Raw genomic sequence first — 22,312 nt, forward strand, 5'->3', positions numbered from 1 at the left:
TTCATCACTGCTTAATATGTTAAAATTCTTCTTTCAAAATTAGTGACAAAACAATTTTCTCACTAAAAGGCCTAAAAATATTAAAAATTATTAGTGACGAAAATATATTTCTCACCAAATGGTGATAAAATATTTAAAATCTATTTTTTCAAAAAAAAAATTATTGGTGACGTGAATATATTCTTCATTATTAATTTTTTAATTGTTGAAAAAAAAAAATTTCACCAAAGGTTTCTAAATTTTGGCACCATCAAAAAAAATTAGTGGGAAAAATTTAGGTGACGAAACTCATTTTTTTTCTCACCTAAAAGTAAGTATTTATTGACGGAAATAAATTTCGTCACCTATTATTTTTATATTCTTATTATACGTGACAAAATCTATAATTCCTCATGTATTATTCTTATTTAGTGACGAAATTTGTTACCATACCAATACAGAGAATAAGAGAAAGAGATACCAGAAAAAGAGCAAAGAGAAATCAAGTACCAAATCACCGAGCGAAGAAGATGTGGCGGTTACCGGCAAGGTTACTAGTGGCGGCGATGATCGGCAAGGCTAATAGAGACGACGATGGCGATCAGCGTGGTGGAGGAGTAAGAGATAAGACAAATTAATACCTTACTTTGAGAGAGAGAGATGATAAACAGAAAAGGGGTAAAAAAAATTAATATCCTTTTTTTTTTTATTGCCGCTCAATATATCAAAAATTTCCCACCAAAATTGGTGACAATATTATTTCCTCACCAAAAGATATCAAAAATATTAAAACGTTTTGGTGACGAAAATATATTCCTCACAAATAATTTTATAATTAGTGACAAAAAATTTTCTCACCAAAAGTCCCAAAATTTTGGCGCCATCGGGAAAAAATAGCGGGAAAATTTTTGGTGACGAAACTTAATTTTTCCTCACTTAAAATGAAGTATTTATTGACGAAAATAAATTTTGTCACCTACCATTTTTATTTTTTTATTATATGTGACAAAATTTATAAATTCCTCACGAATTATTTTCATTTAGTGACGAATTTTATTTTCTTCACTAGTTTTCGTCACCATAGGTTACTTTTGTTGTAGTGATCCTAACAAATTCAACATGGTTCATAAGTTTACAAAATTTTATATTTTGTTCGCAATTTGTTCTACAAGTTCTTGTTTATGAAATCATAGTATATTATTTAATGTTTAAGCATGTTGTGATCATATTGTAAACGATAATAAGGTTTATAAAAATTTTAATTTCAAACCAAATCAAACTGCTCTTTTATGGTTAAATTTGGTTTGTTTCCAAAATTTTTATAGTTCAATTTAGTTAAAAAAATTATGGAATTGGGTAGTGATTTGATCTTGATTTACTTTAAAATTGAACCAAACCAAACCATGCTCACCCATAACGTTACCTATCGAACTATGTCATTTAATTCAATATTGATTTATTGAATAAAGTAGTGCTAAAAAAATGATTTTAAACATAAAAACTCACAGTTTCATTGTCAATTTTGTTGTGAATAACGTCTTTATCAAAATACGAGTTTTCATCTTTTAAATCTTTTATTAATGAAGTGTGAAAATAGAGTGTCCCCTAAACAATAACTTGTACTAAATTCAAGCTCTACAATAAAGCTGTGAGAACATGTCTTTGACAATGGGGGTCTCTGGACATATATATAGACAGATTTATATATATATAGACAGATTTATATATATAGATTTCAGATAAACAGATTTATATATATATATAGACAGATTTCAGATTTATATATATATATAGATTTATATACATTGCATATATATATATAGACAAATTTCAGACATTCATCTATATATATATATACAGAGACCGAGAGAGAGAGAGAGAGAGCATACGCAGAGCGAGAGAGAGTCGTCGCCGGAGCACCACTACTTGTCGCCGTCGCCGCCGCACCACCACTGGCTTGCTCGCCGCACTACCGCTGTCTTGCTCGTAGCCCGTTTGGGAAATTTGGGGGTGAAGTTAGGGATTTGGGGAGGAAGGATCGAGCGGCAACAGGAAAAAGAAGAGGGGGGATTTTTTTTTTTTTGACTTTTTGCGACGGTATGCTGTAGACCGTCGCAAATAGAAGGCAGTAGGTCGTAAAACGGCGCCGTTTGAATTAATCCTTTTTTGCGACGGCAAATTTCCGTCGCAAATGATATATGTCGTCTCAAAAAAAAGGTGTTTTGCAACGGTTTTATTTACCGTCGCTAATACTTCCGCATTTCCGACCCCTCCGCTTAGTTTCATTACCGACGGGTAAGTGCCGTCGCTAAAGGCTATTATTTGCGACAGGTGAAGTTACCGTCGCAAAAAACCGTTTTTTGCGATGGGGGGCGCGGCGTCGCTAAAAGCTCCGTGTTTTTTGCTATGTTTTCCTGTAGTGAGACCTCGAAGACTTGCTTTCTCACTTTTCTTCAATCAATTCTCTAGATTTAGGCGCCGTATGGGAACATGTTATTTTAGTAAGTTTTTTATTTTTTAACTAAAATATGAGGTAAAAAAAATTGGTATGTTTAGGATGATTTTTTAGCCTTTTACGAAAAGATGTGCAGAAAGTAGAGAGAAAATAAAATCTTTGACTTTTTAGTATAGGTTATAAGCTTTTTTGATTTTTTTAGTAACTTTTTTATTTTTAGGCTAAAACAACTACTTGCCAAACGATGCCTTAATCTCATAAACGGTAAGAGATTTTAAACTACAAAAAAATATATATTATGTACCTCTCACATTACTAAAAATTAGAGAGAAATATTACACTAATATCCCATTTAAAAATATGTTGTCAAGACTCTCAAATAATTCAGGTCAGGTTGAGGTCGTTCATTTATCTTGTAATCTTTCTCACTCCGTTTTAACTATGCCATGATGTTCGTGAGCAGCTAAACAATAAGGAGAAATTAACGTTCAGTGATAATCTATAAAAATTAATACATATTAATGAAAAAAATTAAAATTATTAATATTTATAATGTTTATCGTTTTTTTGTAATTAATTTTTTCTGAGCTCCACTAGTACGTTATTTCCCAAACAATAATGGACTAGAAAAAATCATATCCTCTATGATATTTCTAGTATATCACACAATTGAAAGTGCCTTCGACTATTTTGAAAACTTGAATCCTGGCCCTTTAACTAGGGAATGTGGAACATATCCCATTTTAATCACACGTCAATTAATAAGCGAAAAGATACCCCATGTCATCTCAGTCACGTGGGATATAAGTTACAAAAGATATTTCAACAATGATTCATCCCACTAAAAACATCACCACTAATAGCACTAATGCATTAAAAAAGTAAAAAAAAAAAAAATAAATACAACTCCAAGACCAAAAAATCACATCATTAATGGCGGGACCCACTGCCACCTAATTAGTGGGAGCACTAATTAGTGTTCCCAAGCATTTTTCAAGATATTTTTCTCGTTGGGTCATTGGTAGATTGATGAGTTGCAGCGTTCTCAATCATGGGTGGCCCAAATTAGTCATACCAAAGTGGACATAAGGTTTATCAGCCCAATTATTCCCAGCCCATCTCAACATTCGGCTTAATGTTATTAAAGTTTTCATTCATTTATTTATATTTTTTTTTGTAGATTTGAAGGTTTTTATGTTTTCGTTTAGAAACAGACTATTTTAGTAATTTTTAAAATTTTTACCAAAAAAAATATAAAAAATAGAGAGTGATGTAACAATTTATAGTGATTTTTTCACTAAAATTTCAAGTTGCCAAATGATCTCTCAACATACCAAAAAATAACCATCAAATTTCACCAAAATTTAATATATTTGTTTCTGTTTGGTTGAGTTTTTAAATTTACTTTTTAAAAATTTAGTTTGGTAAATTAAAAAAAAAAATTTATTATTTCATTTGATTTTCGGAGCAAAAATAATTTTTTAATGCTTATTTTATCAAACCAGGTTCTAACTTTTCACAAAACATGTTTTCAAAACTCAACCGAAGCTCTTTTCAATTCCTTCTTTTCTGAGCATTTACACGCAAAAAAAAAAAAAAAAAAAAAAAAACTATTGTGTTGATTAGGAAAAATGTTTATCACCTACCAGTTTGGCATCATATACATACATATATATATATATATATATAGTATTTTCCCCTTTTTTAGATAGCACATTTTAAAAACTTATTTTTTTTTGTAAAAAAGTCATATCAACATACATTTTTTATCATATATATATATATATATATATATTATTAAAAATAGTGTTTGTTTTCAATTTTTCTCTCTTCTCTTTGTGGCACATCTTTTTTTTTTATTTTTTTTCTTTTTTTATTAAAATGCCACATCAATATATCCTTTTACCGAAAAATTTCGCTCTCAATTTTTCTTTCTCCTCTGCGGCACATCTCTTCTTCTTTTCTTTTCTTTTTTTTAATCTTCAAATACCACATCAATATATCCTTTTACCAAAATATTTTTCAAAAATTAATATTTAAAACACTTCTACTAAATCTAAATTACCCATAAACAAAGCATAATAGAATTATACACACTAAAAATACTTTACCAATTAATTTTATTATACTTTTTAAACTTTTTTTTTAAATTAAATATTAAAATTATTTCTTATTTTTATGACTATCATATTTGTAATATTAATTATATTGAATTTCTTAAATTATTAGAATCACTTTTAATTTTACAACAATTATTTCAAATATCAAGTTATAATTTAATATCATATAAATTTATTATATATATTTATTTAAGTGACATTTTTTAGTACAAAAGGTTAAAATTATTAAAAGTAGTGTTTACTCTCAATTTTTCACTCTCTTATGTGACACATCTCTATTTTTATATTTATTTTTATTAAAAGCCACATCAATATATCATTTTACCAAAATTCTTTCTAAAATTTAATATTTAAAAAACTTCTACTTAATTTAAATTACCCGTACACAAAAACATAATAGAATTACACATACTAAAAATACTTTACTAATTAATTTTATTATACTTTTTTCACTTTTTTAAATAAATATTAAAATTATTTCTTATTTTTACATCTATTTTATTTATAATATTAATTACATTGAATTTCTTAAATAATTAAATTCACTTTTAATTTTATAACAATTATTTCTAATATATATTTTTTGTGTTATAATTTAATATAATTTAAAATTATTAGATATATTTATTTAATTTATATTTTTATAGTATGATAGATCTAAAATTGTTAAGATATACACAAATAATTTATTTAAAATTATTATATGTGTTTATTTAAATAATACTTTTATAAAACGATAAGACTAAGATTATCAAAATAAATAAATAAATAAAGTATGACTTATCTTTAATTTTTTTATCTCCTATGTAAGGCATCTCCTTTTTTAAAAATAATAAAAAATAAAAAAATAAACTTCTACTTAATTTAAACCACCCATGACAAAACTTATTAGAATTACATATACTAAAAATATTTTACCAATTATTATACTTTTTTCACTTTTTTTAAAAAAAATTGCATATTATCTCGGTATACAAATAAATAAATAATGAGAAAAAAATTAAGCTCCCTGATGTTAAGATTTTATAAGATAAATGATATATAATATTTTCATAGTAGTTAAGGTCCGTCAATGTTTTAACATAAAAAATTCGATCGAGAAAAACTTTTGCCCGACTCAGAAAAATTTCACCTCGCCTCAGAGAAATTTCAATTTTCATTAAAAATTTTCGAAATTTCTCTCCATGAAAATTAAAATTTATCTGAGTCAGAGTCAAAATTTATCTGAGTCGGGAAAAATTTATCTGAGTCAAATTTTCTCTGTAAAAATTTTAAGGGACCTTAGCTAATAAAAAAAAACAACTTAGACCTCTCATACTACAAAGTTTGAGAGGGATGTTTCACTAATTTTTTCATAAATAAATAAGACAAAAATGTGCTTAATTATGTGCATGGCACAGATCAAATTTTTTTTTTATATATTTTATATTTTTTATTTATCCTATTGATGTCTTGATATTATTTTTTTATTTAACATAAAATTATTTATTACAAAAAAAATTATATTTAATTTAAATTTTATATACCTATATACAATATGTATGAATAATTCAATACTCTGCATATTTAATTTATGCATTTTTTTCTTAATCTAATCACAACATATTTATATTTAATCTTTTAAATAAATTTTGTGTGGTTTTAGTTCTATATAATTTTATTTTTCAAATAAATATAAAAATAAAAATAAAATTAAATAATTAAAATCACTTTTAGTTTTATATTACTAATCCTCTTTCTAAATTACTTATTATTTTTAATATCAAAATAAATATTTATTTTACTATTTTATAATTTAATATATATAATACAAAATTATTATATGATAATTACAATTTTATAGCATAATTGAACTAGAATTATCAAAATAAACAAATAATTTATCTAAATTTATTATATATAAGTATTCATGTAACACTTTTATTTATAAAAAGATAAGGCTAAGATTATTCAACTACATAATTTAAATTTAAATTTTATTTTAAATTAAAATTAAAATTATTCTTTTGTAACACATATCATAGTATAAAATATCATTACATTAATTAAAGTTATCTCCATTGTGATTTTATGTTAGATATCATATTTCTATAAATGATTTAAGTACACATGTAGCGTCTAATTTGATATTGATTGATTAAAATAATAGAACACAATACTTTTTGGTTAAGTTTTTAGAAAATAAATTGGCAAATGTCAAATGATAAATAGCGTAGAGAATTATTAAAGAATAATCATTCATCGAAAATGATTGTATTTATTCAAGGCACCTATTGATATTTCTTAAATAATTTTTCAATAAACATTTTGAATTTATAGCATTATTAATAATGCACATTCATGAGTTTTGCCAGAAAAAATATGCAAAAATAATTTGGTTGGAATAACAATTTTACAGTTTATAATGTGTCATTTAATTAATCAAAATCCATTTGAGAACTGTAATTATTAAGGTTTTAGAGATTTTGTATCATATTCTCTTTGAAAATACTATTTATGACTTGGATTTATAATTTTTTTTATGCATCAATGTGAATAACTCTTACGATCTTGTTGATATAAATATAAATCTTACCTTTGAGTTAACTTGCCTTAAGCACTTTTTTCATGTAATAAAATACTTAAATATTGTCATATAAAAATATTATAATAGATCATAATCAAACATCACTTGAGGCATAATTAAAGATCCGATAAACCACTTTAGACATAATCAAAAATATAAAAAATTAGCAAAGACCTTTTTGATTAATAATCAAAATAATATGCAATGAATTATAACCAAGTCATAATTTGTATATTATAAAAAGGGAGCTTTTTTAGTAAATCCATTATCTAAGGGTGTTGTTCCATAAAACCCATACTGTTTTTTAATATTCCATTACGTCCATTTCATACAAAAAGACCAAAAAAGCCCTAAAGAAACACGCGCCCCTCTCTCTCTCTCTCTTTGAATCTAATAACCGTCTCTCTTCCCCTCTCTATTCTTGCGCAGGAAATCACGCACAGTACCTCTACAGTCCAGAAATCCAAAACCATATTCCACATCGCCTCAACGCCCACAAGACTGTATTCCTTCCATTGTTGCATCGTCGCATCGTCTCATCATCTTCTCCCCCATCCCTACACCGAGAAAACTGTCTTCGTTCGATCGTCACATCGTCTTATCATCTTATTCGTCGTTCGTACGCCCAGAAAACTGTATACGTTCCTTCGTCGCATCGTCCCTTCGTCTAAACATCTTTGTCGTCGAAATGGGCAAAAAACGTAAGCATTCTACTCATGCGTGTATTTAAACCGTAAACCTCTTTACCAACAACCAACATTGTGAACTTTTACAAATATCCCCTTTTCCTATGCATACAATATATAGGAGTCCTTATTGTTCATACCCTAAGATTTGTTCTAAACCACTCAATCGTAATCCCTAATTTTATTGATTTTTGCAGTCAAAAACATTACAGTTGCCATTACATTGTGTTCACAACTGTCAACATTCGAAAATGTTTTGGTTGTAGTTGTTGTTATTGAAATCTGTGAACATTCACATTGATTGGGAATGGTTTGATAATCAAATTATTCCAGATGTTATTCGGTTGTTGTTCAATGCTGTGAACATTCACATGGTTTCAAAAATGTTTTGGCCAATTCTTTTTTTGTTGCTGTTGGTAACAGATGTGAACATTCACATTGAGTTAAAATGTTTGAGTAATCAGGTATTAATGGTGTTGTTGTTGTATGCTGTGACAATTCACAGGCATTGACACTCTTTGGCCAATTCTGTTGTTGTTCTTGTTGTTGGAAGATGTGAACATTCACATTGCCTGAAAAATGTAGGACAATCAGATATTATTGGTATATTTTGTTCTAGGCTGTGAACATTCACATTGCCTGAAAATTTTAGGACATTCAGATATTATTGGTGTTGTTGTTCTATGCTGTCAACATTCACATTTCCTGGAAATTTTAGGAGAGTCAGATGTTATTGGTGTTGTTGTTCTACGATGTGAACATTCACATTATCTGAAAGTTTTAGTTCAATCAGATATTATTGGTGCTTTTGCTCTAGGCTATGAACATTCACATTGTCTGAAAAATTTTAGATGAGTCAGATATTATTGGTGCTGTTGTTCTATGCTGTCAACATTTACATTGCTTGGAAATTTTGGCATAGCAAGATATTGTTGGTGTTGTAGTTCTAGGCTGTGAACATTCAAATTGCTTGGAAATTTTAAGAGAGTCAGATATTATTGGTGCTGTTGTTATATGCTGTGAACATTCACATTGCCTGAAATTTTTAGGACAATCAGATATTATTGGTGCTGCTCTTATATGCTGTGAACATTCACACTTACTGAAAATTTTAGGACAATCAGATATTATTGGTGCTGTTGTTATATGCTGTGAACATTCACATGGATTGAAAAATATTGGGCCAATGAATAGGGATATTTAGATTCTTTTCCCCATATTGCGAATGTTTGCCTTGTTGGTATTGTTGATTGTTAATGCTGATCCAATAAGTTGATCCATCATTTTATATGTTTGTGTTAACATCCACATGTTCTTCAATGATGTTCATGGTTGTATAAAAATGCATTGTTTACCACACACTGACACGATATGTTCATTGTGTTTGTCGTGACACAGTCGAAATACACATTCATGTACATATGTGAATGTTCACAACCACACACAAACTCTGGTGATTCACACCCACGCACACAACTGTGAACATGCACATCAGTGGAAATGTTGTGAATGTTCACATCTGTTCCACTATCCTAATCACATGAGCCTTCACTTAATTTTTTTTAAATGCTCCATTTTGCAGATGTCGCACAAAAGAAAACCGGAAAGAGAAAAAGAGATGAGTACCATGTGAAGGAAGAAACCCCAAAAACAAATACTTGCACCAATGTCGACATGCGCCATGTGAACTACAGATCTAATATGACCGGGCTGGTCAAATTGATGAAAACCACCAAGTTCACAGAAGCACAGCTTCGGTGCCTTCAACAAACACCTTTTTGGAATTTGTTTGATGCATTGAGAAACAATCAGATCGACTTTGATAAATGCATGAAGTATGATGATGTTGTTGTGCATGTACTACAAATGTACCAAGCTTCAGAAGATGCCTTCTACATTGGGGAGAAGAAGATGAAAATACACAACAGCGACATCAAGCTGATTTTTGGTGTGGACTGTGGCAGCAAGCCGATGGACATATCATATGGTGCGAAACCAAAGACTGGCATTGTAAACAGAAGATGCAAAAACGTCAGCCGGTTGACTTCAAAATGGATACGCACCCTTTTGACCGAGGCATTGAAAGGAAAAAAGAAAGATGACAATGAAGAAGTTGCCCGACTAGTGTGCATGTATGCTTGCCAAAAGCTTTTTTTCTCAACAAGCGGAGAGACAATAGGATGGGGCTACCACGCACATATGGTCCCACTGGAAAGCATGCAAGAATATGATTGGGCCAAGCAAATTAGGACAATGTTGACATCGTCTATTTCCCAAAATGACAAAAATCCAGCAAAAGTCACCGGCTGTGTCATGTTATTGATGGTAAGTACCCATGTTGTCAAATAATAACATTCACATGTCCTCCAGTGTTGTTCATCTAAGCCAACTGTGAACATTAACATCTGCACCACTGATGTGAATGTCCGTAGGGAATTATATTTCACAGATGTGAATGTTCACATCTGAATCACTGATGCGAATGTCCACATTCACTCATAATATACTACTGTGAATGTTTACGACACTGCTCCGTAGGCAATTATGTTTTCACTACTGTGAATGTTCACATCTGAAGCACTGATGTGACTGATCACATTCACTTATAACATACTACTGTACATGTTCACAACAGTGCCACAACACTTATGTTTCTGTCATCATTCACATCAGTGATTCAAATGTGAACATTGTGAATGTTCACATTCAATGATAATGTACTACTGTGAATGTTTACGACACTGCTCCGTAGGCAATTATGTTTTCATTACTGTGAATGTTCACATCTGAAGCACTGATGTGACTGATCACATTCACTCATAACATACTACTGTGAATGTTCACAACAGTGCCACATCACTCACGTTTCACAGATGTGAATGTTTACATTCAATGGTAATGTACTACTGGGATGTTCACAACAATGCCACTGTGATTAATATTCACATAGGTTGCCATTAGTATGCAAATGCTAAATAACAATATGCGTTTCTTGTTTTATTGAAGTACTGGTTGTGTGAGCACACAACCGTCCTACAACCTCACACACCCAATGCTTTTCCTCGCTGTGTGAAGTGGGATCTGACTGCTTTGCAGAAGAAGATGAAAACCACCTCTTTAGCTGATTTGGGTTTTAATGAGGTAGGGCCTTCAACTACTGATCAAAACATTCACATTATAATACCACCCAAATATATGCGTTAAGTAACATATTTTTTTCATTTTCAGGTTAATGCCGGTGAACTCTTTGCAATCCCAACAGAATTACAAAAGTTCAAGCGTAAAACATTGAAGGTGGAGCCTGAAATTTATGAACCAGCCAGAACATCTCCCAACCTTTCTGACATCAAAGGAGAACAACACAGTGGCAGCAACTCCCACTTTTCTAGGGATGGGGTGGAACTGAAGGACAGTAATGAGGACATTCACATTCCATTTAGCAGCCAACATTATGATAGAGCTATTGTAATACCAAACACAAACCAACCTGATATCATTGATGTGCTTATCCAAGAAAATCGGAAAGCTTGGGGCGTCATAAGGCAATGGGAAGCAAAGTACAAACATCTTCAATTTTCATGGGAGTTGAGGGCAAGAGTCATAGCTGCTCTTGAACATAAATTGTTTAACCAGTCCAGCCCGCCCAACGTGAATATCGAAATGAAGAAGTGCATGAAGCAGAAGGATAAAGAAATCAAACGCTTAACGCAGCTGGTCATCGACTTAGAATGCGATAAAACAATTCTTCAGGATCTTTACGATGACCAGTCAGTTCACATTGTGACACAGGCTATAGCAGAAAGGCAACCCCCTAGCCCAATGCAACACAATATCAGTCCACCTTCTAGGGTCAAGCGTATAAAGGAAAAAGATCGCAAAGAACATCGCTTGCCTGACTTCCAATACCCAGACTTACCTGGCCAAAAGCAGCCCTATCCAGTCGAAATCGTTGAAGATGTGGAGAAACACCCACCAGCGAAGCAGCCAAAAAAATTATCTTTTACCAACAAGTTCAAAGTCTGGGCCAAGATGTCCAAACAAGACAAAAAAAAGGTCCAAGCTTTACAAAAAAATTGAGGCGATGAGTAAGTGACTGTACAAACATCCAATGTTAACATTCACATTCCGTAATAGTCTATATTCCTCACTGTGTTCAATTTTTTTGGTTTGTTCAGATATGTGCAATGTAAATATTTACATTGGTTTGTTCATAATGCACAGGCTGCTGGTGTGAAAAGGAGATTCGAAGGCTACACATGTGTATTTTGATGACATTGTCAACCTTATCAAGGAGGAATCAATACACAGCAATGTATGCCATTACAAATATAATTCACTCTTCATGCATATGCACACACAGACACACACACTCTCACATCCACAAAATCTATATAATATGACCCCATGTTTGTGCAGCTCATAGATGCATATGCTGAACTGTTGCATGAACAACAAGAGGTGGTCAACCCAACTTCGGATGAAGCCTCATTGATCTTCACGAGCATGTGTTTGTAAAATCTATCATTCCATTACTTGTAATGTGACTGTGAAACTTCACAGTCCATTAATTATTTGTCAAATGTGTACAGAAAGTGATACGAGAGTACCATCCTCGCAAAAGGAGTAAACACATTGATGCACATGTCAAAAACTACCAAGGAGAGAGATACCTACTATTCTCATTGCATCATGAGTACCACTGGACGATAGTTGTGTATGATGCTAAAGACAATTTGTGGAAGCATTACAACTCGTTGCGCCCAAGAACAAGCATACATGACCCGCATATCGACCAAGCACAGGAAATTGTAAGTGGCTATTTTTCAACACAAACATGACTTGTTCTCGTGCATTAAATGACTGTACACACACATATGTTTGTTGGTGCCTAATTTGAAATTCCATACATAGAGGAAGTACATTGAGCATGTTGTAAGCGTTATTGGCGAGTCATCACCGCTATACACTAAGTTAGCAGGCCAAAATCCAGCACAACCAACCAAAAGTGTTGATGTCTGTCCTCAGCAAGGCGATGACTCGTAAGCCTCACTACATTTTTTTCAAATCCTCCATAACCATTATGCAAATATTCATGTCAACTGCTAATCAAAACCATTTCGCATTTACAGAGTGGACTGCGGACCTGCAGTATGTTACATCATGCGGGCGCACATATATCATGAAGAAATTGTGGGCAGCCTCAGTAGTGCAGAATGGTGTGGACTACGAGATTTGTTAGTGCATAGTTTTTTGAATCATAAGAAATCTGAGCTTCCTTAAAACCTATAGGTGGGGGGTGTCCACCTACAAACTAACCAACAGTCGATTTGAATGTTAATATGGAATGCGTTGATATTTTGACACAACAACTGATTGTAAAACAGTGATACAACATCTGTTAATAGGAAAAAGGCAGCTGCGAATTTTGAACTACTTTTGGTGTTGTTATGTTTTACATATGTGAATGTTCACAGTCACTTACGATATCCATACTGCTGTGTTGTTATGAGTGTAATTTCTGCGAATGTTTGAACTTGACTGTTGTATAATACACATACTTTGTGCAGGAGTGTACACTTGGTCTACGTGACATAATTACGGATCACATACACATGTGTGAATATTTACATTTGTTCTTGCTCATAGCAGTTGTAAATGACATTCTTCTCTGCCAAATGTGAACATTCACTTATGATATTCATATGCACTAATGTTTACAGCTGTGACTGTTCACAGTTGCAACACTGATGTGAATGTTCATACTCACTTATGATATTCATAATGCCGTGTTGTGATGAGCATATTTGATGCGATTTGTGGAACCAGTTTTTTATGTAATACGCATACCTTGTGCAGGAATGTACACATTGTTTGCATGACATCATTACGGGTAACATGAATAGGTGTGAATATTCACATTTCTTTCCATTCATAACAGTTGTGCATGTTCACACCATGTCAATCTTCATGCATGTGAAAGTTCACATCACATCTTATATTCATGTCAACATTGACAACAATAAGGTAAAAACGTTCAACCCATGTGCAAGTTTTCACAAAATATGATTTGTTTACGTAAGTGTGAATGTCCACATCATGTATTTATCATTACAACTTTAACAAAAAATCAGTTTCATACACCAAAAGAAAATGAAAAAGTACAAATGAAATACTAAGTTTGCCAAACCATTATTTTGCTTGCCAACACAACACAATCTTATTTCAGAAATGAATATAAGAATCTAATGTAAAACACAACGTTAAAATGAAAAATGTACATCCTATATCGGCTCCTTGCATGACTTCCGATTATGGCTCCCCAGCTTATCATATCTCCCGCACCTTATTTGCTTCAGTTTCTCACCCCTTGATGGGATCCTATTCTTTTCCGGCCTTCCGGGTGGTCTTTTCACAGTTGGCGGATATATAGTGAAGTCCATGGGATCAAAAGGCGGCTTCTCCACCGATGGTATAGGGAATATGGCACCCGAATACGCTGCACGATATGTCTGTACATGAAAGTAATGTTCCACACAATCATTGAGATTATAGCGGCTCTTTTGAATGGCAACAACAGCATGGTCACATGGGAATCCGTTGATTTTCCATTTGAAGCACGAACATGTACGCCTCGCAACATCAACAGTAACAGATGGTGTCGAATGAACTTCAAACACATTCTCATTGGCTTTGCTAACTTACCAAGACCTACTGTCATTGAACGAATCCATAAGCCTTGTTTCAAATGTAGGACAAATAAGCTCATTCCATTTGTTTGCTTGGTCACACCGTGCAGACATTTGCCGCATCAACTGAGTACGAATTGTGTCCACCATTTGAGTGATAGGAAGATTACGCGCTTCTTTAATCCAGTTATTAAATGACTCCGCCGTATTGGAAGTCATCTCCCCATAATGCATGCCCCTGCACAATATCACAAACATTTTACAATACGAAAGTTAACAGGTCTGAACATTCACGTTGACTGATGTGAACATTAACATCATTCGCAGTGAACATTAACATCAACTTACACGATGCACAGATGTGAACACTAACATCAACTTAAATGACAGAATGATGTGAATGTTAACAACAGCAAAATATGACAACGGATGTGAAGATTCACATCATTCAAATCAGTCATTATTATCAGATGTGAACATTTACATCATTGACATTGAACATGAAACACAATTGGAAGATTTTTACAATTCCTAACTGATAATTCACATCGCTACCATTCTGACTTGACAAATGGAACACTTTATGAAACTATTATTACCTGAAGTATGAATTTGCCCAGTGCTCAGGTGCCAAGTCCTTGAAAAAATCATGTGCTCGTTGTTTACCCTCCTCTTTTAATTTTGCAAGCTTTTCATGGAACCCTACAACAGTTGGCTTATAAGCACAATCACCCAAACTACTTACTAGGTGATCCCTGAAGCCATTATCAATTCCTTTCATCCGGTCTCTTAAATTACTCTTCAAGTGTTGTAAGCAATAACCGTGATGAGCCGATGGGAACACCTTCGGCATAGCTTCTAACAGGCCAAGATTACGATCCGAAATAAAAGTAATCTAGCGCTTACCATCGACAACCTTTCCAAGTTCATGCAAGAACCACGACCAGTTCGCCGTGGTCTCCGAATCAACAATCGCAAATGCAACAGGAAACAGACCTACAACACAACACCAATACACAACTGTTCACAGTATTCCAAAATGAATAGAAAACAATATACACGAAACAGGTCATGTGAATGTTTATATCTACATTGCCCTATTACTATTATTATTTCTGGATTCAAGTTCATAAACAACAATGATGTGAACATTCACATTAACGACCATTAATAATTCATTTTTGATTGTTCATCAATTGATAATGTGAACATTCACAGTACTGTTCATTAATGGATCAACTGACAGTAGTATACACTGATGTGAATGTGAATGTTCACATAACTGTCATTACCAGGCACAGATGTATAATAATGTGAATGGATCAGTGTATAATAATGTGAATGTTCACATTACAGTCATCAGCAGACACAGATGTGAACATTCACATCAGTGCATACTAATGTCAATGTTCACTGTATTTATAATTTCTCAATCACTCATTTGTCCATACTATGCATGTCAATGTGAATATTGACATGAATGTACAGGTCAAAAAAATACTAACCATTGTTTTCGTCTTTCGCCATTGCCGCCAGTAGCTGACCTTTGTATTTTCCTTTGAGGAATGTTTCATCCAAGAATAATAAAGGCCGACAAGAATTGAACCCAGAAATACACGCAGCGAATGACACAAAGAAACGACGAAACTGTTGACTACTCGCATCATAGTCAATATTGACATAACTCCCCGGATTGTACCGCATCACAGCATCCGAATACCACCGCAGCTGGTCAAACGATAATGAGTGATCTCCATGAATACCAGCCTTTGCTTTCTCCACAGCCAACCATACAACATGGTAACTCATATCTAGCCCATAATCCCTCTTCAAAATAGTCACAACATCACACGGCCGAGTCAACGGCTTGTCCCTCACAATTTCAGATATGGTACTCGACACCAAATCCGAACTAACTCGCGGATTCTTCGATGTTCGGACATCCGTACCACAAGTATGCACATCACTAAAACTCTTGATGTAGAAAAAATCATTTGCTCGTTGTGCTCTACAATGTATAGGCCACAAGCAGCCCCTCTCTTCCCTCATCGCAAACACAGCAGTAACTCTTGTTGTCTCGTTCTTCACGTATGTAAACTGAAACCCACATTGGATGGCATACTTACATAAAACGTCACGAAATTCTTGTGCACCTCCAACAAACCGTTGTCCCACATGCGTAATACCATTTGCCCAAGGGGCTGACAACAACACCTTCTCGTTATGGTGGCAAAATCTCCGTAATGCATCAATTTCTTCCTCAACCCCCACACGCATCAATCCCAAACTTGTTGACTGACCAATACCACTTTTTAACTCAACCACAACTTCTACATGTTGTACCCCCATTGATTTAGCAAGCAGTAACATGTTCTGAAATTCTTCCTCATTGTCCAAATCACACTTACTAATCCCAGGTAGTTTACAGAACAGTGAAATAGAACCAGCAGACAACTCATCCCATTTCTCACACAAACACTCCACCAAACGAGAATAACACATTGTGCGAGCAACATTTATTACAGTTGTACTGCAACCATATGTACACACCAACAGCATAAAGGTATCCATCTCCTATAAAAACACAAAAACACAACAACGAACAGTAATAAAAATCCATATGAAAATTCACTTTGTGCAAAAAATAGATGAGTACGCGTACAGTTCAAGTGCTAAATCCATAATTCAGAATACGAAGATATGAACATTCACATTGTTGTTAACAACATGTCAACATTAAGGAAACATCAAAGTAAAATGAGAAAATCAACAATTTTCACATAATATTCACAAGATGTGAACATTTACATTGACACAGACACTCTAAATTATATGACACACACAGAGCCTCATTCAGCAAACATCAATTTTAAATGAGAACGTCCACATTCTTCACATAATCCACATTAACAAAATGTGAACATTCACATTGACATATATACTGATAATCAAATCATCTACGGATATCCTCATTACGCATACGTCCAAGTAAAATGAGAACTACACATTTAATCAAAATCGACATGAAAAATCACATTGTGCAAAAAATCAAAAATTACTACGTGTACAGTTCAAGTGCTAAATCCATAATTCACAATACAAAGATGTGAACATTCACATTGATATTAACAAGTTGCCAAAATTGCAAACATCAAAGTAAAAATGAGAACATCAACAAACTTCACATAATATTAACAAAATCTGAACATTTACATTGACACATAGACTCTGAATTATATCACACACACAGAGCCTCATTAAGCAAACACCAATTTAAAATGAGAACATCCACATTCTTCACATAATCCACATTAACAAAATGTCAACATTCACATTGCCATATATACTGATAATGAAATCATCTACAGAGATCCTCATTGCGCATACGTCCAAGTAAAATGAGAACTAACACTGTTCTTCACATAATATGAATGTACTCCCCTCCACAGGACCACGTAAGAAGCATATAATTGAAAAACCAGAGCATCCAATTCATATCAATCCAAAAACAGAGCATCTGCTCCATCATACAAATGAAACTATAAACTGAACATGTATTCATAATCAAATTGATACTAACCTTAATCATGCAATCCTACAATCCTCCAGAAAATCGAACACAACTGATTCGAACTACTTAAAGCTCGGAAAATGTGACAGCCGAACACCTACCTCTTCGTCGTCTTCACTCGCAAACCACAGAACCAGACTACAACACGAAGAATGAAACCCTAGCACAACCAATCCTTGGAACGAGTATGCAAAACATAAACGTATCTCTTGGAATTGGATTGATGAAGAAAAACGTAAAATAGAAACTGCCAAACTGAATCAGCGAAGAAACAACCATGTAAACAGGCACGTAATATGTAAATACGTATTAACACTGTACATATATATATATATATGGGGGCAAAATAGTCCAGGAAAATATATTAAATTAGGAAAATGGACCTTATGGAATAAAAAGAAAAGTTTATGGGACTAATCAGGTTATAATATTCTTTTGTGGACCTAATGGGTTATAACAACTCTAGAATGGATTTATCAATAAAAATTCCTTATAAAAATTTTCGTTGTTTTTAAAAAAATTTCAAAAAAAAAATATTTTGATATAAATAAAATTAACGATTTTTTGTAAATCTAATTAACATCGCACAGATCGCCTATTAGTATACAATATGACAATGATACTATAATTATCATATTTATATATCACAGTTATTTTATTACGTGATATGTTATCACTATATATGAGTGGTAAAATCTATTAAACCAATATAATTATAATAAAATAATAAACTATATATGATATACAAATATAATTATTATAATATTTCTCATAATTAATACCAATTTAAACCATAATTTACATATTGTATACATGATAGTTCTATTTGATTGGGGGATACACAAGTCTTTTACCGGATACAATGAACCCAAAAAAAACATCGTGAACCCAACGTCTCATCATATCTTTTACAATAAAAAATAGAAAAAATTATAAACACTTCCTGATGTTTACTTTTATAAATTATTTTAGGTAGTTTTAGAAATTATATTATACCCTTTAAGATTTTTAATTTCATAATAAATAAGTTATTTTATTAATAAATTATCAAGTTAATTAATAGTTTTTAATAATATTTAAATTTTATTTTAATTAATAATTTAGATAATTTTATTATTGTATAGGTGAACAGGTAGAAATTTCACTTTTCAATTAATTCTGTTAAATAAAAAATTCTGACAATGAGGTATTTGTAATTTTTCAAGCTACAAGAGACAATTCGTATTTTAAACAAATCTTAGGGGTATATACGGGGAGCAAATATTTCGGCGAAGCCCGTACTCCTTTCTACCAAGCTTCTTGTCTATCCGATCGTCTTGCGAACACAACGGCGGTGAGCTACCCGGCGGTGTGTGGCCAGAAAATCCCTCCGACGGTCAAGTTAGCACACACTCAGGGATAGAGAGAGAGAGAGGAGAGAGTTCAGTGTTTAGTGTATCTCACCAAATGATCATCTGCCTCCGCATGGAGGGCGCAGACACGCTTTTATACCTTCTGCGCCCCAAATCTACTCCCATTAGTCTCTCAACACGTGGTGCTGTTATCCCATTTGTCAGCACAAATCCAGCAATCATCACCTAACCAAACTGTCAGGATATCTTGGCGGAGCTCGGTAGATCGGCGGAATCACCTCGGCCTTTCCCGGCCGTGCTATGCCGCATGCCCGAATACTCACTAGTCGAGCTCCATCCCGACCGAGCTCACTCCATTCCGGCAGAGCCGCGCTTAAAGTAGGTCACGCGGGGTAAAACAAAGACCTCCCTGCCGAGCAACGTAAGTCGCACGGTTTCCACCTGTGCAAGTTCAAGTAGCTCGGTCTTGGGCTTTTGGCTGAGCAGCCCCATCTCCGTGCAAGCCCAAAACTATCTTGGCCCAAACGTGCTCGATCTTCTCCTTGCTCGGCCCTTATTATGGCCCATTTCCAGCTCATAAAATCTCCCTCTCAATTGCCCCTTAATTCCGTCCGCACAAGCGTGACTGGGATTACATGATCCAACCGGGGTAGACCCTTCCTCGGTCCTCAGTTTGCAAGTAGTTAACCGTGCTAGTCGACATGCCTGGTTTCCAAACTTGCCCGGTCGACGCCTCATATTGCCTCTCTATCTCTTCAACTTTGACGCCGCCATTAATTGGGACACGCGTCGCCCATTTATTGGCCTCGAGCAGCCAATCCTCACGTCCCTTCATATTCAAAAATTTTGGCGGTCTCTCTCTCTCCCATATATACGTCATTTCTCCCCTCATTTTGTTCTTACTGACTCTTCTTCAGTTCTTGACATTCCAGGCTCCAGAGCCTTCAAAGAGCCTTCTTCTTGCATCTTGCTGCGTTCGTGCTTGAAGACTCACCTCCAACCTCATTCTGGTAAGTTCTTTGACCCCTTTATTGCCATTTCATGTGATATTCTTCGTTTTAGGGCACAAAAAACCATAGATTTTAGGGTATAGCGCCCCAAAACCCTCACATGCCCCTTGTCCTCCTTGTTGTTCTTCAACCCTAGTGATGAACACCTGAAGATCTGGGGCGGACTAGGCTCCAGGTCTTCTCTTGATCCCAAAAAACATTAGGACCGAGCAAATTGCTGGTTTTAAGAAAACTTCTGTATAAACCGAGGTAGGCAGAGTACTTGATCGGTCGACCGGGCTAATATCTGGTCCGCTTGACCGGTCGTGCTCCAGAATTTACCTTCATGACCGAGGTGGTCTGGTACGTCATCAGACCGAGCTAAAGTCAAGCTCGTTTTGTGCGACCGCGCTTCCACTTACACTTACCCTCTTTTTCCTGCAGAGTTCAAGGGGACCACACCAACTCCAAGGCTCTCTAAGACCGAGCAGCCATCAAGCAAAAGCTTGTGCCAAACCACCTCAGCCAAGCTAAAACCAGCCGGCCACACATGGGGCGCTACCGCTTCTTGGTTGACACCCCGGTCGCTCTAGCCGCGTTCCGGGAAGAATACAGTATCCCGGATGACGTTAATTTAGAGCTCGGCGTTGAGGACACAACCCCATGGGGTAGATTAGACCAGTGTCTCTTCACCGTGCGGTCAATTATAGAAGGGGGTCTCCGCTTCCCAGTTAACCCGCTAATCTGCGAATTCTTGCGGCGCATCAGGCTAGCTCAACCCAGGTCTCAACCAACACGTACAGAATAATCAACGGGATCCACGAATTGAACAACCGGCTAGGAACCAACCTAGGACTAGCTGAGATATTGCGCCAGTATACACTCGAGCATACAGGCGATGGCCTTGCCTACAATTTAAAAATCAGACCGGGCAAGGAGAAGATAATGACCGGCACCCCAGACAAGGACTTGCACGACGGTGAATTTTTATGGGTGTCTGGTAACTATGAAACAGCCGACGTACCAGGCTGGTTTATCAGTAAAAATTTCAGCGAGATATGTAAGCCACGCTAACTGCTTAGTTAATTATCTTTCTTCACTATTCGGTACTTAGCATTTTTTTTCCTTTCTTTGCAGCAATCGAAGCCTTGCAAACCCACTATCATTATTCCAACGAAGCAGCCATCAGAACCGTGCTCCGCTACCGCAACCGGGATTGCCACAAGCTCCTCAGTTACAAACCGATATACCGATATTTAGCTCCACGCCGGAGTAAAGTCACAGACTTTCTTCAGCTCCACGCTGGAGTAAAGTCACAGACTTTCTTCGTGCTCCATCTCCACCTCCTGATCCCACATTACCGGATGTGCCATTCATCCGGTTGACCGAGGCAGAAGAGATGGCCAAAAGAAGCCGCATCAAGAACCTCATCACCGCTACCTCTACCGAGATACCGAGCATCCAGACCCGCTCTCATGCTACTGGGCAATCTAGCGGAACCGTGGTCGCACTAGCGTCTCCCGTCGCCAGGCAAGCCAGTAAAGACAACTGCCGGGCTGGCAAAAGGCCACGTGTAGACCCTTCCGCTGAGCTAGTTGCGGAGCTCAGCACCGAATAACCAGCCGTGATAACTGACCCAACTCCGCCATGGAGGCCCCAACTCAAGCACCGGGATAAAGAGATCCTAGCGACTGCCTCAGTCAAAGGTGATAAGGAGCACCTACTGGCCTTCGATCTGACCAAGGCCTTGCTGCTGCCGAGCGACGTGGTCGGCAGCGACTACGTGCCGGACACCCGGCTGGTGAAGTTTTCGGTGAAGTCCATGACCAGGGTAAGAACTTCGCACACTTTGCCCAAAAAAGAATTTTTCAAGTGTTTGCTCGGCTTTCTCCCTAATCGAACCTTCTT

The 22,312-nt window shown here is 34.9% G+C and overlaps 1 protein-coding gene across 1 annotated transcript; it reads right to left on the reverse strand.

The window, feature by feature from the left end:
* Positions 1–14,087: 14,087 nt before the first annotated feature.
* On the reverse strand, positions 14,088–19,637 carry LOC145799859 (uncharacterized). The gene is made up of 6 exons (XM_082889492.1): positions 19,555–19,637; positions 16,793–17,022; positions 15,399–15,488; positions 14,831–14,870; positions 14,596–14,730; positions 14,088–14,499 (listed from the first exon to the last, which is right to left on the reverse strand). The coding sequence occupies exons 1-6, from the start codon at positions 19,635–19,637 to the stop codon at positions 14,088–14,090; spliced, it is 990 nt and encodes a 329-aa protein (XP_082745618.1).
* Between the last annotated feature and the right edge of the window lie 2,675 nt (positions 19,638–22,312).

Source organism: Camellia sinensis, chromosome 9 (genome assembly GCF_055761805.1).
Source record: "Camellia sinensis isolate YWXY chromosome 9, ASM5576180v1, whole genome shotgun sequence".
NCBI classification, from domain to species: domain Eukaryota; kingdom Viridiplantae; phylum Streptophyta; class Magnoliopsida; order Ericales; family Theaceae; genus Camellia; species Camellia sinensis.